The 16,308-nt window shown below is 45.7% G+C and overlaps 1 protein-coding gene across 3 annotated transcripts in view; it reads left to right on the plus strand.

Moving 5' to 3' along the window:
* The first annotated feature begins 5,969 nt into the window (after positions 1 to 5,969).
* Dhx35 (DEAH-box helicase 35) overlaps positions 5,970 to 16,308 on the plus strand; it is a 60,402-nt gene continuing 50,063 nt past the window's right edge. Inside the window, exons 1-2 of one of the 3 annotated variants that reach the window (XR_013108950.1) lie at positions 5,970 to 6,145; positions 12,493 to 12,626. Coding sequence is in view for 2 of the 3 variants with exons in the window: in XM_076930159.1 (XP_076786274.1) it covers positions 6,106 to 6,145; positions 12,493 to 12,626 (174 nt within the window). In the remaining variant the exon portion in view is untranslated. The remainder of the gene's footprint in view (positions 6,146 to 12,492; positions 12,627 to 16,308) is intronic. The other 2 variants (XM_076930159.1, XM_034495687.2) reach the window with 2 other exon arrangements.

Below are 16,308 nucleotides of genomic sequence, written 5' to 3' on the forward strand. Positions count from 1 at the left end.
CTGACGGACGCAGATCAGGAGTGTACCCGCAGATGTTGAGTGTTAGGGCTCCTCTCATGGCAAGGCTATCTGCTGGGTTAGTGCTGTGGTCTGTAGCTGTCAAGCACGTGCCAGGACACTGGGGCATGGCTGTCAACCCTCTGGGCTAATCCTTGAGTATACAGTTTGCAGACTTAAGATCACTTTACGTGCTGCCTTAAATCCTTATGCTAGCCCAGTGACTACAGGTTCGACAGCTGGCATTCCCACCCTCAGATGTAGAAACAGGCTGAAATTAATTAGCCTACTCAAGATAGTATGCCTGGTATATGATGGCATAAAGAGACAGGTGTTCAGATCCTCTATTGTGCGCCTCTCTTCTTTGCTTGCAGTAGAGAGGCCTTGGAGCATGTTGCTTATGTAGTGGGAGTTAATGCAGAGACAACTTCATGAACAGAGGTAGGCACAAAGCCCTGATTGTGATCATGCATTTCAATTCTATTGACATCGTAAGTCTACGTTCTATAAGGTTGTTAGTAGATGTTCATTTAAATCATCATAGGCTTGGAGGTGGCTTATTTGCTGAAGTGCCATCCATCTAAGCATGAGGACTTGTGTGAAAAGCCAGACATGGCGCCATGTACCTGGAATTCCCCATGCTGGGGAGGTAGAGACAGGAGGAGGATTCCTGGGGCTTGGTAGCCAGGTGCTCTAACCCTACTCAGTTGGTCCAGTCTCTAAAAATAAGGTGCATGGAACTGGCAAGGCGGCTGAACAGGTCAAAACATTTGCTGTCAAGCCTGCCGATCAGAGTTTGATCCCTGGGACCCAGGTGGTGGGAAGAGGCAACTGACTCCTGCAAGGCATCTGATTTCCACACATGTGCTGTGGCATATGTGTGCACACACATACCAAAAATATAAAATTGTAAAAATAGACAGTGAGGAAGTAACAACATTGACCTGTGTGCCCCCGGTTGGATGTACATACACAGCAGTACACACGTGCACATGGATACATACCATGTAAATCCGAGTTCTAGGTGAGTTGTTTAAGTGCTTGCTTTGCAACCACAAGAACCTACATAAATGTCATGATGGGCTCATGACATCTCAGGGCTGGGGAGGGAGGGCCTGGGGCTTACTGGCTGGTCAACCTGGCCTACTTAATGAATTCCAAGCCAGTGACTGTGTTTCAAAGGAAAAAAAAAGAGAGAGAGAGAGAGAGAGAGAGAGAGAGAGAGAGAGAGAGAGAGAGAGTTATAGCAGTTATTCTCTGGCTTACATGTGTACACCCACCTCACACAAATACACCTACATTCGTGCATAGGCACCCATATGGTACACACAATACCTTTAAAAGACATAACCGTAGTTCAACTATTATACCTAACCACCACTAATAAAACTTGTCTATCAAATATTCAATGCTTAAGTACAGCATAATTTCTTTTCCTCACTGATGACTTGGGTTAGTTTTTAGACCCAATCTACAGAATCAACATCCTCTCCTAAAATAAAGAATCCATGGAGATGGCTACCTTTTGGGGTAGTGTTGATTTTTAACAAAGGGATTTAAAGTAGCTAACAAGAGAACCCAAGGCCAGGTGGCACAGATGGCCTAGTGGATAAAGGTGCTTCTGCCCAGTCTGACTACCTGAGTTCAATTCTAGGAACCCACCAACCCCCACAATTTGTCCTCTAACATCTGCTGGGATGCCGTGGCACAAATGTGCTTGCCCCCAGTAAGTAAAAAGTAATTTTAAAAATTAAAACCTAGTTTACAGGTTCATGTAACACAAAAGTTTCACGAAAGAGTCAAGGTTAGGGGACACAAAACAGAGTCATGCTTGAAGCTAAGAGTGCATGCTAGGGCATGTAAGATTTATGTAGGGAAACATGTAAATTTAAATTTTCCATTAGCTAAGCCATAGGAACCTGGCTTAGAGACACCACTCAGTGTCCACAAGGTAAAGAAAAACAATTATTACTGATATTAAGGGAATACACATATTTCTTACAAGGATCTTCTTATTAAAATATTGCTGTGGAGGCCTGAAGATATTGGTAGAACACTTGAGTAACATGCATGAAAAACGGGGTTTGATTCCCAGCACCATGAATCCAGGGTGGTGGTGCATACTGTCATTTCAGTGGGAAGGAGAAGAGTGAGTTCAAGACCATCCTTGGCTACATAGTGAGTCGGAGGCCAGCCTAGGCTACATGAGATCTTGTCTTAAAATCAAACAAAAAAGTTAATTCCGAACTCCAAAGGGGTCATTTTGTGAAGCCATGAGGTGAATGTATCTAGAAGGTTCTGTATGAATGAACTTTATACTGAGTGCATTCAGGTAAACCTGTTTTCACTGGGCTACAAACCTAGATAAGTGTCCCAGTTTGCCTGGCACTGCCTGTTTATCCCCAGGTTCTATCTCTCTAACACTCCCTTTCAGGAGTGTCCCAGTTTTGAGGCTAGCCAGAAAGTATCTTGCAGGCCTAAGGAGGCCTTCCCAACTCATCCAGCTCCCTAGAGTCACAGGCTGCTGAAGCTATCATGACTTAGGGTTTCTACTGCTATAATGTAACACCAGACCAAAGCAACGCGAAGGGGAAAGGGTTTGTTTGGCTTACACTTCCATATTACTGTTCATCATCAAAGGAAGCCAGGACAGAAACTCAAGCAGGGCAGGACCCTGGAGGCAGGAGCTGCTGCAGAGGACATGTAAGAGTGCTGCTTACTGGCTTGCTCCTCCTGGCTTGCTCAGCCTGCTTTCTTATAGAACCCAGAACCACCAGCCCAGGTGTGGCACCACCCACAATGGGCTGGGCCCTCTCCATCAATTAAGAAAATGCCTTACAGCCAGATCTTATTGAGGCATTTTCTTAACTGAAGCTCCCTCTCTAGCTTGTGTCGAGTTGGCAGGAGACTAGCCAGCACATAGCAACCTACAGTCTTCTGTGGTTAGTTGCGGAGTGTCTTCCCTGTGGATCTCTCCACAGCTCTGCACTCTGATCCCTGAAGCGGATGAGCACTTTTTGCGTATGGTAATACGAATGTGAACATCATCGCTGGTGTACAGAGCCAACAGAACTGGCACATTTGTAAATGGGACCACAACTGCAGAAGACCCACCTCGGATTCTCAACAGGAAATCCTGGCATAGCATAATTGTGGAAAACAATTCTATGAACCATCTTTTTAGGGGACATTTGTCTGGTTTGGTTTCTTTAAGAGCTGGCCGCCGTAGTGCAAGGATTCATGATTGGGTGTGGTAGTCAGATTATTTTAGCTTCATTCATTAATCCTTAGATAACCATGCCAAGATTTGTGAGTAGCCATTCTGTTCCCATTGCTCCTTGTGGTTCTAGTGAGGCTGGCTGGACTTGGCCCTAGGGATGGGACATGCGATCTAGTCCCAAGCAAATCAGGCCATCATATTCTCTGGCCCCGCTGATTGATTCAGGGATGGATACACAGGCCAGATAGAGATATATTTGCCATGGAATTTTCTTTTGAAATGTTTGATGCTTAAATGATTTTAGATATTGATTTGGCTATCTTGTCACCCCATTACAGCTGAGAGAGAAGGCATCGGAACACAGAGTTCTGGCTATGTCACGTGTCCTGATGTTTTTAGGTCCTTGACTTTTAAATATTTATAAACTACTTTTACTCATTATTCTGGTCTCACCCTGTAGCCCAGGCTGGCCTGGATCTCACTATGTAGCCCAACCTGGCCATAAACTCTTGGGGATCCTCCTGCCTTAGCCTTCCAAGTGCTAGGGTTATAGGCGTAAGCCACCATTCCTGCTGCATGAAGCATTTCTACTGACCTGATGCTGGTTTTCTACCACTTGCATCCATAACGTCTATAAAGGTATTCTTCAGGTATGAATATTATTTTCTATATGAAGGACTTTAATGAAAATATAAAAAGATAAGAATCAGTGTTGGGCTTATAGCTCAATAGTAGAAGGCCTAGCGGGCATAAGGCTCTGGGTTAGACTACCAACACTGCTGGAATAATTTACAAACATAGTGTTCAAAGAATGTACTTCCTCAATAGTCACTTTCAGCAATTGGCAACACATGGCAAAATATGACAAGACCCTGTCCTCAAGAAGTTCTCAGCACTGGCTGAAGAGTTGGTTCAGAGGTTATGAGCATTGACTGCTCTTCCAGAGGATCTCAGTTTGATTTCCAGCACCCACTTGGTGACTCATAACTGCCTGTAACTCCAGTTCCAAGGGATCCAATTCCCTCTTCTGGCCTTCATGGGCACCAGGCACACACTTGGTACAGAGACACATACATGTAGGCAAAATCATATACATAAAATTATTTTTTAAAACAGCTAAAAAAAAGAATTTCCAGCATAAAACCAGAGGCAGATTAACTTTTACACAAGTCTTAGGGTAAAACTGGCTTGTAAGTCCTACTCTACAGGGGAATGTTTGATAGTGGAAGTAGACAGGTTCTACAGATGCTCCTTCAAGGATTGGAAGGTTTTAAAGCAGGGGTGAAGAATTCTCCACAGAAGGATTAGCATGTGTTGAACTTTATTTAATTATTAAGGAAACAAATCAAATCTAGGAATGAATATGACATAAACTCAAGATTTTGCTAGCTTGGTGTATTTCCCTAAGGAGTGGAGCTAATGAGAGCCAGTACTGACCTAGTGCCTGCAATGTCTTGCATTATGTTAAGGTACTCTGTACCTCATCTCATTTAACACACCTTTAAAACCCAGTTTACAACTGAGATTAAATGTCAGCCAGGTGATGGTCAAGCTAAGGATTCCGAATCAGGGTTACTTGTTTCCAAAGCTTTCCATAATTCGCCATTTCTCTCAAAGAATGAAGCATTTTCTTCAGAGCTCTAAAAATGTATAGATTCTAAAGCCTTTTATTTTGTGGCTTCCTGGAGCCCAGCATAATTGTGCTCTGAGAGGTTCCACCCAGTAGCCAGTGGAAACAGGATGCAGAGACCCACAGCCAAATATTAAATGGAGTTTGGGGTGGGGGAAGTTTTGTGGAAGAGTTGGGGGAAAGCCTGAGGGTCCAGAAGAGGACAGAGACTCCATAGAAAGAGTGAGAGTCAACTAACCTGGACCCTTGAGGGCTCTCAGAGACTGAACCACCAACCAAAGATCAAGCATGGGCTGTATGTCTTCATGGTGTGGTCTTCATGGGGGTCCCCCAAACAACTGGAGCAGGGGCTATCTCTAATCTGTTGCCTGCCTGTAGATCCTGTTCCCCTAACTGGGCTGCCTTGTCTGGCATCAGTGGGAGAAGATGTACCTAGTCCTTCAATGACTTGATGTGCGGGGATTGGGGGGATTGGGGGGTGTCGGCTGTGTGTGGGGGAGTGGGGAGGCAGGAAAAAAGCATTTGATTTATGAACGGTTGACTTGGAGGGAACATACTGGATGAATACACTGGCCAGACTGATTTAATTTCTAGTCTCATCTTCCAGCCCAACATGCTCCTGCATTTCATTTTCCGACATTTCTCTGAAGATCACAAGTTGCCTGTATCATTTCGGTTTTACTTGCTGATAATAAGCATCATTCTGTTTATTCGTTTACAGTTTACCCAGCCCCACCCTCGCCTGGGAAACAAGCTACAGTTCCTGGGAACACAGAAGTATTAACTGAATCATCAGACGCAGGAGGTCGTTACCACTATTATCTCTCAGTATGAAAATAAGGACACTAAAAGAGACGCAGCTGTGACAGTGTGTAAACAGGAGCATCTCTCAGTTCACCAGGGAAGCCCGGCCTCTGCGCACACTCTTACGCGGGTGAGTGACAGCCCGGGAACCCAGCAGCGCATTCCTAGAAGTTAGAGGGAACCCAGAGCTCCTAGGCAGGGTAGAGCAGCCAATCCCTGCGCCAATATGGCCGCGCGGCATCACGTGGGCCAAGGAGAAGCCCTCAAAGACGTGCCAAAACGAGCTGCGGGTCACGTGATCCGCAGTGGGCGTCGCTAGAGGGCGTGGGTTCACTTGGCTCCACCCGCCACCCGCTGCCCCGGCAGAGGCTGCTCGCGGGCCACGCCCCTTGAGCCCTGAGGGACTCGCGCGGATCTAGAGGGCGGAGTCTTCTTCGTGACCTTTCACCCCAGCATGGCTGCGCCCTTGGGACCAGTGAAATTCTGGAAACCCGGTAAGGCACGGCAGGGAGCCTGGGTAGATGCGGCGACGTGACTTTCGGCCTGAGGACCCGCCCGTGGGCCTGACCCGGGAGGGCTGGGCACCACTCCTCTGCGCGCGTGGATGCTGCAGCCCACGGTGGTCTGGAGGAAGTCAAGGCCTCCCTAACCTGGTCGGAAACTCTGGTGACCTTGTTCGAGTTTCTCATCCTCCTCCGCACCTCTTGAGATGTCGAGTCCTGAAGCACCCATGTGTGTCTTGCTGATGCCCTGGGGCTGCATTGAGGTCGACAGGCGGTGCAGCCCAATGACTTGGAAGCTTGGGTTGTGGAGTCAGAGTGCCCAGGTTCAAGTCTGCCTCTTTGCCTTGCAGTACTAGATGGAGGACCCTGAGCTAGGCGTGCAGTTCCTCTGAGCATTGTTCCCCTTACCTGGGAAGTGGGCAGAATACGAACTCCTGTCCCGTGGGCGTTGAGTCAGGAGCATGTGGTCCGACTTAATGTCTCATAAAAGAGAAAATGTGTTCCAGTGTTTTAGGGTAGGTCTTGCCCACTCTGAATGTTTACCATAGAGTGAACGCCCTCCTTCCTATTGGCTGTCACTCTTCCTGTTTTGTTGGCTTATAAGCCAAACTAAACCAAACCAAACCATTGTTTCTTAACTGGTATCAGCCTCTGCCCTTCGTTTTTCTTACATATTTTCCTTTTTCTCCTCCATGTGCACTCCAGAAGATCTGGATGTATACATTGTATTGTGATGATGATAGTTTGAGACAGAAAAGGCAACAAGGGACAACTTTTAAAGGGTGTTTTAGCTGGTCCCTGGAAATCTGACCATGTGCCTAAATATTAGAGAAATAAACTCAACGAAAGTGACACATAATTCTTTCTTTAAAAAATCTGAACTGGGTATGGTAGTCCATGGCTGTAATCCCAACACTTGGGAGGCAGAGGCGAGAGGATCTCTTGAGTTTGAGGCCAGCCTGGTTTACATTCCAGGACAACCAGGGCCACAAAGACATACCCTGTCTCTCTCATTTGTTTGGCTGGTGACACTTTCATGACTCAGCATTTCCAGGCATCAGCCGATTGTTCACCCCAGCAAGTAATGAGTTATCATTTACTTATTCAAGAGTTAAGTCTAATAGAGGCTTGGATAAGTTGTCAAAACTCAGAGCAGGGTACCATTTTGGTTAAAGAACTTGGAACGATTCTACAAGTCTGTCCCATTGTTTAGTTCATCTAGTATATTGAAAGCACGCTTCTGTAGTCAGTCAGGTCATGAACACATGCCTGGTCCCAGCTCTCAAGCTGTGCTCTCCTAATTGACTCCGAAGTCACATGTCCGTGAGAAGAGATGCCAAGCAAGGCCGGAGGGGTGCTGATAAGGAGGATGGCCTCAAGTACCGGACTGCATTGCCTTCCCTGCCCTTATTAACTTGGTGACTTGCAGAGCCACATAAGTGCTCTCTTCTCCCTTATTGGTAATTTGTCATAATAGGATTGTTGTGAGGATTAAATGCACATGCACTAGATACACAGCTACTATAATTATAGGAAAGCATAGGAGAGGGAGGGAAAGCTCAGCGTGAAGAATTGACTGCGTCGAGGTGATGGTAATTTCTTTGGAGTGAACACTAAGGGGTGAAGCAAGTTTGTTATGGTTTGTTTATGGTGAGGTAGGGAATGGCTCTCCAGGTCATTGAAAGGATTTGTATCTTAAGGGTGTCTCTAAACCTCCAATAATGGAGTACTGTGGTGGTATGTATGTGGGTATATTTTGGGGTGTGGCAGGAGATGATGCTGGAAAGGTAAGAAGGGACTTCATCTTGAAATGTCTTTCGAGAGTTAAAAAATTTGAGCTTCTGGGCCAGTGAGATGGCTTAGAGGCAAAGGTGCTTTCTGTGAGAGCCTTATGACACTAGCCTGATCCTCGTAACTCATATAAGGGTGGATGGAGCAACTCTACAGAGTTGTCCTCTGACCTCCACATGTGTGTGTGCTCTCTCTCTCTCTCTCTCTCTCTCTCTCTCTCTCTCTCTCTCTCTCTCTCTGTCTCTGTCCCTCCCTTTCCCTGTCCCTCTCCCTCCCTCTGCCTGTCCCTCTCTCCCTCTCCCTCCCTTCCTTTCTCTCTCTCTCTCACACACACTGTAAGTAAATTTTAAAAAGTTGAGCTCCCTGCTTTAACAAACCCAGCAGTGATGTAGTTAAGAAGTTACTCCTAAGAGAGGTTGCTACTAAAATCCAGGGTGGATGATGAACCTCAGTTCTAGCCTGGGAGCTGACAGGAGGGGCCCATTAGATGCTTTAGAGGTAAAGAGAAGAGAAAGTAAAGACAGCGATAATCTTGTGTTCTGGACAGGGTGACCGCCTACTTCAGTGGGGTCTGGATGGGGTGACTGTATAGGTAAGTGGGTCTGGATGGGGTGATGGCCTAGGTAAGTGGGTTTCAAATTTTGCTGTATTGTTGAATCACTTGGAAAATTAAAAAAAAAAAAACAAAACCAAAAACAAAACTTCAGTCCTTATGTTCTTGTCAAGAACTCAGGAACTAGGTAGCAGTATTTTTAACATTTGGGGGGCTTCTAGTATGCATCACTAGTTGGGATCCATTGGCCCAGGTATACAGTTTTCATTCACTGAGATTTGAGTGGCTTCAGTGGGTCCTGAGCCCTGGGAAGTCACTTACACCTACAGCATTTTATCAGCTAGTAACAGCATCTCTTTGGTGAGTTGATATTCTCACAGATGAGCAAAAAGTTCCAGATACGAAATGGGTTGTGGGAAATGCAGGTCAGGGGGGTGGTTGGAGCTGAGTGTAAGGTCAGATCTTGGAATCACAAGCAGGTTCTGTAGGCACAAAGTTACAGGCTCTGATAACTACAGGGGCCTTTTAGACAAACTACATACGGTGAAGTGTGTAATGGACTAATATGTGGTGGACTGAAGGGTTGTGTGTGTACGGGGCAGATGTGTACACTGGGAAGAGGTACACCAGAACTTGCATGTGCAGTACCACACTCTACCTGATTGTTAAGATATGGGTTCAGAGTTGCTGGATATTTTTTTTTGTTTTGTTTTGTTTTTTTGTTTTAAAGATACGATCTACCCCTTAGCTTAGGCAGGCACTAACCCTGTGATCCTCCTGCAGTAGGCTTCTGAGTAGCTGGGATTACAGACCCTTGGCCAAACTTGGCTCTCAAATGGGAAAATTTTGGTTGATGTTTTAAATGAAATATTTTTTCTGAGTGTAGTGGTACACGCCTGTATTTCCAGCACTTGGGAGGCTGAGGCAGGAGGATTGACAGTCAAAATTAGCCTGGGCTTTGTAGTGAGTTTCAGGTTATCCTGAGGTATATAACAAGACCCTGTCTAATAAAACCAAACTGACAAGAAACATCTCCCCATCAGAAACCAGTAACGACAATAACCATTTTAAACTGTTTAGTCATAATGTAAATGGAGAGGTTAAATTACCAGTTTGTGATCTCTAACTTAGTAGTATGGTCTACTGATCTTGTGTGATCTGCCTGAGTTTTTTTCCAGAAAAGAATGTTCACTTTATTCTCTGGCACACATGGGTCAGAAGGGCCTGTCCATTTTCATTTTCTCACTCAGTAAGTATTTAATGGTGGGTGTCCATGTACCTTGCAAAAGCTTTATTGAGCTGCTTGAGGATTTTTTTCCCCACTTGATTCATGGTAAGAATTGTGCTGTAGGGCTGGTCAGAGTATTTGCTGTTCTTGCAAAGAACCCAAGTTTAGTTCCCAGCACCCATGCTGAGTGGCTCACAATTGCTTATGACTTTAGCTCTAGGGCATCCAACACCCTAGAAGGGATTCTGAATTGGGTGCTGTTGTCAGCCTTGTTTTACAGATGGGGAAATGAAAGCATTAATGATTTTTGAAAATTGCAAAAATGCTACTTCCTTAAGCATGGAACACACTCCCAATTTAAAGACTGCCATAAACAGAGTGGGCTGTGGGGTGTGTAAGCAGCCTGGGGTTCCTGTTTGGCTGAATGGCGTCTTTTGTAAGGAGAAGAAAAGCTCATGTATCCGTACAGCAGCTGTTCTTGTAAAAGTTCCTAACAGCTGTAGGTTAGACAAGAGAGGTTCCCCTGAGGGCTGTGAACCAGTGTGTGGGAGGATGCAGGACTCACAGGAACAGCATTCAGATTCTCCAGACATAATGGCATGGTTTAAATGTTTTGAGAAAAGGGGTTTTCTGAACAAAAACAGGGCAGAAGAGGATACAGTGTTCTCTGATGTAGTTTAAGATGGAAAATGGGATGTAGTAATGGAAACAGGAGGACGTGAAACCTGCTTTCCAGCCCAGGCTTTGGTCCAGGCCCTGTTCTGTCTGTTCTCTGGTTGAAGGGAGATTAGCATTTGGCAGATGTAGCAGTGCCCCACTTACCTGCTTTTTGGCAGCTGTGTTCCTGGAAGAACCTGGAACAGGGCTGGAGATGAAAGCTGCTGAGCTTGAACTTGCTTTTAGGAGTCTGCAGACCCAGCATCTTCTGTTCAGATGAATCATATTCTTGTTTTATTTTTTCTGGAGGGAAGTTCAAACAGGCCTTTAATCCGAGCAATTAGGAGGCAGAGGTGGTTGGATCTCTGAGTTCAAGGCCAGCCTGGTCTATAGAGTGAGCTTCAGGACAGCCAAAGCTACACAGAGAAATCCTGTCTTGAAAAAAAACCAAACAAAACCCAAAAGATTTATTTTTATTTTAGTTTTTTGTTTTTTTTTTTTTTTTTTTTGTTGTTGTTGTTTTGTTTTTTGAGACAGGGTTTCTCTGTGTAGCCCTGGCTGTCCTGGAACTCACTCTGTAGACCAGGCTGGCCTATGAATTCAGAAACCTGCCTGCCTCTGCCTCCCAAGTGCTGGGATTAAAGGCATGTGCCACCACTGCCCGGCTATTTTTATTTTATATGTTGCATGTTTGCCTGCATGTGTGTATGTGCACTGTCCATGTGCTTAGTCCTCATGGAGCCAGAAGAGGGCGTTAGACCCTCTGGAACTGGAGTTGTTGGGCAGATGGTTGTAAGTCACCTTGTGTGTGCTAGGGACTGAACCCAGGTGCTCTTGAAGAGAAATAACTGCTTTTAACCACTGAGCTATCTCTCCAGCCTCAGTTGTATCTTAACCAAGTTCTGACCTTGTATCACAGAGGCCGGTTGGCATGAGAAGAAAGAAAAGCTGATCATATGGGACCTAAACTTCTCCATAGGATCTGCCTTCTTGATGTGTCATTGTTCTGAGCAAGATGCTGTGGCTGTCTGAGTTTTAATTTGCCCTGCAGCGTTTCTTAGACTGCTATTTCCCATGTAACTACCCCAGTTGTGGGCAGTTGGATCAGGGTAGGCCTTGCATCTAAGGGGATGTGAGTCCCCCATGGTCCAATATAAAGAACACCCTCATTGCTGTACACAACACACACCTGGAGCTCCAAATTCATCTCATTTTAGTCACGGCGTTTACCTGTCATTCTTATTATACCAAGTTACTGGGAGGCATCGTGTGAGATGAGAGGCAGTGAATCCATGAGGGTCATCTGCATCCGTGCTGCCGGGGGCTGGTTTCTAGTGCTTAGAGCAAGCAGTGCTTGCCAGGAAGCATTTGCAGTCTGTCTTGTTCATAGGTGCTTGGATGGCTGGATGGCTGAACTCTAAGTCATTGGTGCCTGTGGAGAAACTACCCCTTGGCCTGAAGGTTCAGGCCTGAACTTGTTAAGAGATGCAGAGGTGAGCAAGGCAGGAGGCGGCAGCCTAAGCTCCTGGTTCCTACTCTCATGAGTCTTGCCTACTGGTCCACAGGCTTTGTCTTTGGCAGATTCCCACTGGGTTTCTTTCACTCTGTTCAGAATTTGGTAGGACCCAGTTCTAGATGGCCCAGTAGGACTGTTCTGTTCTTTGTTCTAGACTCTGCACTGGAGCTTGCAGGGATGACTCTTTTGTGTTCTGGCAGGCACTTCCCTAGGTTGTTTTTTTTTTTTTTTTTTTTTTTTTTTAAACTTTTAAAACTCCAAAGTTTTATAAATTTGAAATCAAAAGCATTGTTTCCTTTGTATATCTGCTTTGAAAATGTTCAACTTGGGATGGAGACATGGCTCAGCAGTTAAGAGCACTGACTGCTCTTCCAGAGGTCCTGAGTTCAATTCCCAGCAACCACATGGTGGTTGTAACCATCTGTAATGAGATCCGATGCCTTGGTCTGGTGGGTCTGAAGACAGTGACAGTGTACTCTTATAAAATAAATGAATCTTAAAAAAAATTATAAAAAAAAGAAAATGTATAACTTTTACACACTCTTTTCTGTTTAACACACCGGAATCTAAAGAACAGTTTTTTTCTGCTGCAGGTACAGAGGGGCCAGGTGTCAGCATTTCTGAAGAGAGACAGAGTGTCGCCGAGAACTCTGGGACGCCCGTCATTTACAATCCCTACGCTGCGCTTTCCATAGAGCAGCAGCGGCAGAAGCTGCCTGTGTTCAAGGTACGGCTGACTGGGCCCGCCATGAGCCTGCCACTGAAGGAACTGTCACTGAGTGGTTCTACAAGTTACAGTGTTTCAGGAGCCCTACGCCTGTGCCAGTGTGTTTGTGTTGGGAGAGGGAGAGAGGGGAAGAGAGGAAGGCAGGAAACACGGACCCCTTAAGACTAGGAAGTCCTGAAGACTTTTTTATTTTAGATCTTTCATATCAGGAAATGGGAAGGACCAGGAAGGCATTTCTCATTTCCTTTTCGTTTCTTTCAATTACAAACACTTTCCAGTGCAGAAAATGACACAGTAACACAGTGAACTTCCAAGCCAACATGTTATCAACATATGGCCACTTTTTTTCTTTCTTTTAAAAGATGTATTTAGCAGGGTTAATTGGTAATTTAAGAATCTGTCTTTGGAAAAGATCGTAAGGTACTCTTAATCCTTAATGAGACAGTGTTGGGATTTATGGGCTTACCAGATACGCCACATTATGAGTACAGTTAAGATGGCGAATAGTCAGCTCACTAGAGGCCAGTGCGTGAACTTGAGCACATTCAGAACCTTTTTGCTCTCACTGAAGTTCTTCCGTACCATGGGCCCCGTTGATGGATCTGTTGGCAGCTTCACATGGCTGACCCTTGCCATGTTAAAAAAAAAAAAAAAGAAAAAAGAAAGTAGGCTCACAGGTGGCTAAATGTTGTTGGTGAATGGTGAATATGGATTTCAGCCTCTGGAGCCTTTGAGGTTTGAACTTTGCCTCCATGTGGTATCTCTGGAATGACTTGTGTGGGCGTGGCCAACAGCATGTATACACTGATCTTTCTGCTGCACAGGGCTGGATGGAAGATGTCAAGGTTTGTTTGGTTGTTGTTAGTTTGTTTTTCTTTTTTTTTTTTTTTTTTGTGGTGCTGAGGATTTAATCTAAGATGTGCCATCAAGTGTTCAACCCCTGAGCTGTGTCTTATCCCTAACACTTTTCTTTTTTATTTTGAGACAAGGTCTTGCCAAATAGCTTAGGCTGGCCTTGAACTTACTGTGTAGTTCAGGCTGGCTTTGTACTTGTGATCTTCTTCCTCAGTCTCCTGAGTTGCTGTGGTACCAGCCCCACTAAGACTTGGGTTCCTTTCACTTAGACACTGCTGGTAACACCCTTCTACTAATGTGTTTTTTCTCCACATAGATGTGGAACAGCAGTCTTCTTAATTTAGCTAAGTCGCCTCGGTTGGAGTTTCAGGTGACCTTAAACATTTTAGTCAACCTAATAGTGTCTGGGCTTTATCCTCAGGTGACTAGAGCTATCCCTTGTATGTGACTAGGATAGATGTGTGGGACCCTCAGGACATGAGATGACCATTGCTTTCTTACCACTGAGGGGCACCATTTTTGAGTCATGATGAAGTGTCAAGACTCTGGAGTAGACTTCAGGGTCCCTCCCTGTTCCACCAGTCATGTGCTGGGTGACCTTCCTCCACCATTGTAAGCTTCCATTTCCTTACCTGTGATATGGGTCAATAGCACCTGCCTTGTAGGATTACTGTGAGGTCACCTGTGTGGTGTTTATAAGGTGACTCGAACTACCCAAGTACAAGGAAGTGGTTGTTTACTGAGAGTGCAGACCTTGACCTTTCTCTGCCCATCATTTTCTAACTGTGTAAGTGAGATGAAACCTAAATAAAAACAAGTTGAGCCTATTGAGAAGGGAAGGGACTCTAAGGTCCACTTTACTGATGGGAAGCTAAGCTGAGCCTGAGTGCTGTTGGAGGCTTGAAAGATGTGAAGATGGATGTAGACGGGGAGGAGGACAGTGTCGCTCTCCTCCTGCTCAGACCAAATGTGAGGTAGCTTTAGGAAGCTTGTGGTGGAGCCTAGCCAGGCACTGCAAGATCTTGGCCTTGGTCCCAGCCTCCCCAGCCACAGTGGACAGAAGTTGACTGAAGCAGCACCAGTCTTTCCTCAGCCCGTTTCCGAGGCAGCCTCCCCGTGACTTCCCTCTGAAGCTGTTCCCTGTGGGGTATGGACACTGCTGTGAAAGGCATCTGTGCCTGCCAGCCCCCTGTCTGACGTGCACTCCTGTCCTCACGGGCATTCCCAGGTTCACAAGGCCTGGTGACAGTGTCTCCTTGTCTCCCTGTCTCCATACCAGCTGTTTGGCCATGTTAGACTAAAGCATATGAAGCTTCCTGTCCAGATCATCCTGTGTGTGCTGTCTGGTTTTCTATAAATGCAGCCCCTGCTGGAGTCTCCTAGGTCAAGTGCAGCTCCTGTTCCTCTCTGAACTCAATGCCAAACCAAATCTGAACAGATGGCCTTCCAGTCCCTTCCCTCCCCGAGTCCCTCCTGCCTTAGCCTCCAGGTGTGGGATTGTAGGTGTGCCATCACACCTGGACTCACTAGCTCTTCATAGGTCCTCTCCAACAGTGTATGCTACCTTCTTTCAATTTCTTTCTTTTCTTTTTGTTTTTTTGAGACAAGGTTTCTCTGTGTAGCCCTGGTCATCCTGGAACTCTCCTTGTAGACCAGGCTGGCCTCCAAATTCAGAAATCCACCTGTCTCTGCCTCCTGAGTGCTGGGATTAAAGGCATGCACCACTACCACATGGTGTAATTTTCCTCCTCTTCCTGCTCCTTTTTGAATCATATTTTATTTGTGTGTTCTTTGTATAAATGCAGGTTCCTATATTCTCCCTGGCTCCACTGTTTAGAAGCTTGGATGGTAGAGCTAGGAGTCTTCATTATTAACAAATGATCCTAGAAGACTTTGCTATTAAGACCTAAGGACTGCATATCTCCATCCAGTTGTAACATATTCAGAAGCCCTGAGTCACCAGGACCTTATTTGCTAGCTGGAACCTGTCAGCATCCCAGCTCTTCTCCGTACCAGGCACCTCTATGGTATGGCAATAGAAGAGCTGACCCCCATCAGAGAGGGAGCCCCTGGCAGGTTTCCTCTGAATGAGGCATTGTGGAATACCTCTGTAATCAGCCAGGAGTTCAGAATGCTTTCTGAAGCTAAGCAAATGGACCACTGGGATTTTCTGGGGCTGTTTAGTAGTCAGGCCTGCTCCCACTGAGTGGGCATAGGAGACTCAGTTACTTGTGGATGTTTTATTGTGAACTTTGGTTTGGATACTTTCCCATACTAACAAATAAAACCTAATTTTTAATTAGGTAATGCATAAATGTCTAAAACCCAAAGCTTTTCACACCCCCTTTCCACACCCTTTTCCCCTCCATGGATCAGCACTGTTATCTCCTCTTCTTTAAAAACAAGTCCTAGAGTCCTGGGAAGTGCTCAGTGGGAGAGGCTCTGGCTGTGCAAGCAGAGGGCCTGAGTTTAGAGCCCTGCATCCACAGAACATCCACAGTGTGGTAATTGAGGTGCCCTGGGGGCAGAGGCCGGAGGATGGCTAGGGCTTGCTGGCTGCCAGCCTCGTTCCAGGTTCAGTGAGAGACCCTGTCTCAAAGGAATAAGGTGCAGAATGATAGAGCAGGACACCGGATACCCTTGTGCACATGTGCACAGTTACATTCCCCCCCCCACATGTGCATACACTGTGCACACATCATTCACAGTAGTCTGTTCCTTGCTTTCTTTTCTTAGTGTATCTTATAAACATCTGTTCTTTTAAGCAGTCACAAATTGTTTCATTATTGAGAGTGTTTCATTTCATTTAACCACACGCCTATTGTGA

The sequence above is a fragment of the Arvicanthis niloticus genome, chromosome 2 (genome assembly GCF_011762505.2).
Source record: "Arvicanthis niloticus isolate mArvNil1 chromosome 2, mArvNil1.pat.X, whole genome shotgun sequence".
In the NCBI taxonomy this organism is placed as follows: domain Eukaryota; kingdom Metazoa; phylum Chordata; class Mammalia; order Rodentia; family Muridae; genus Arvicanthis; species Arvicanthis niloticus.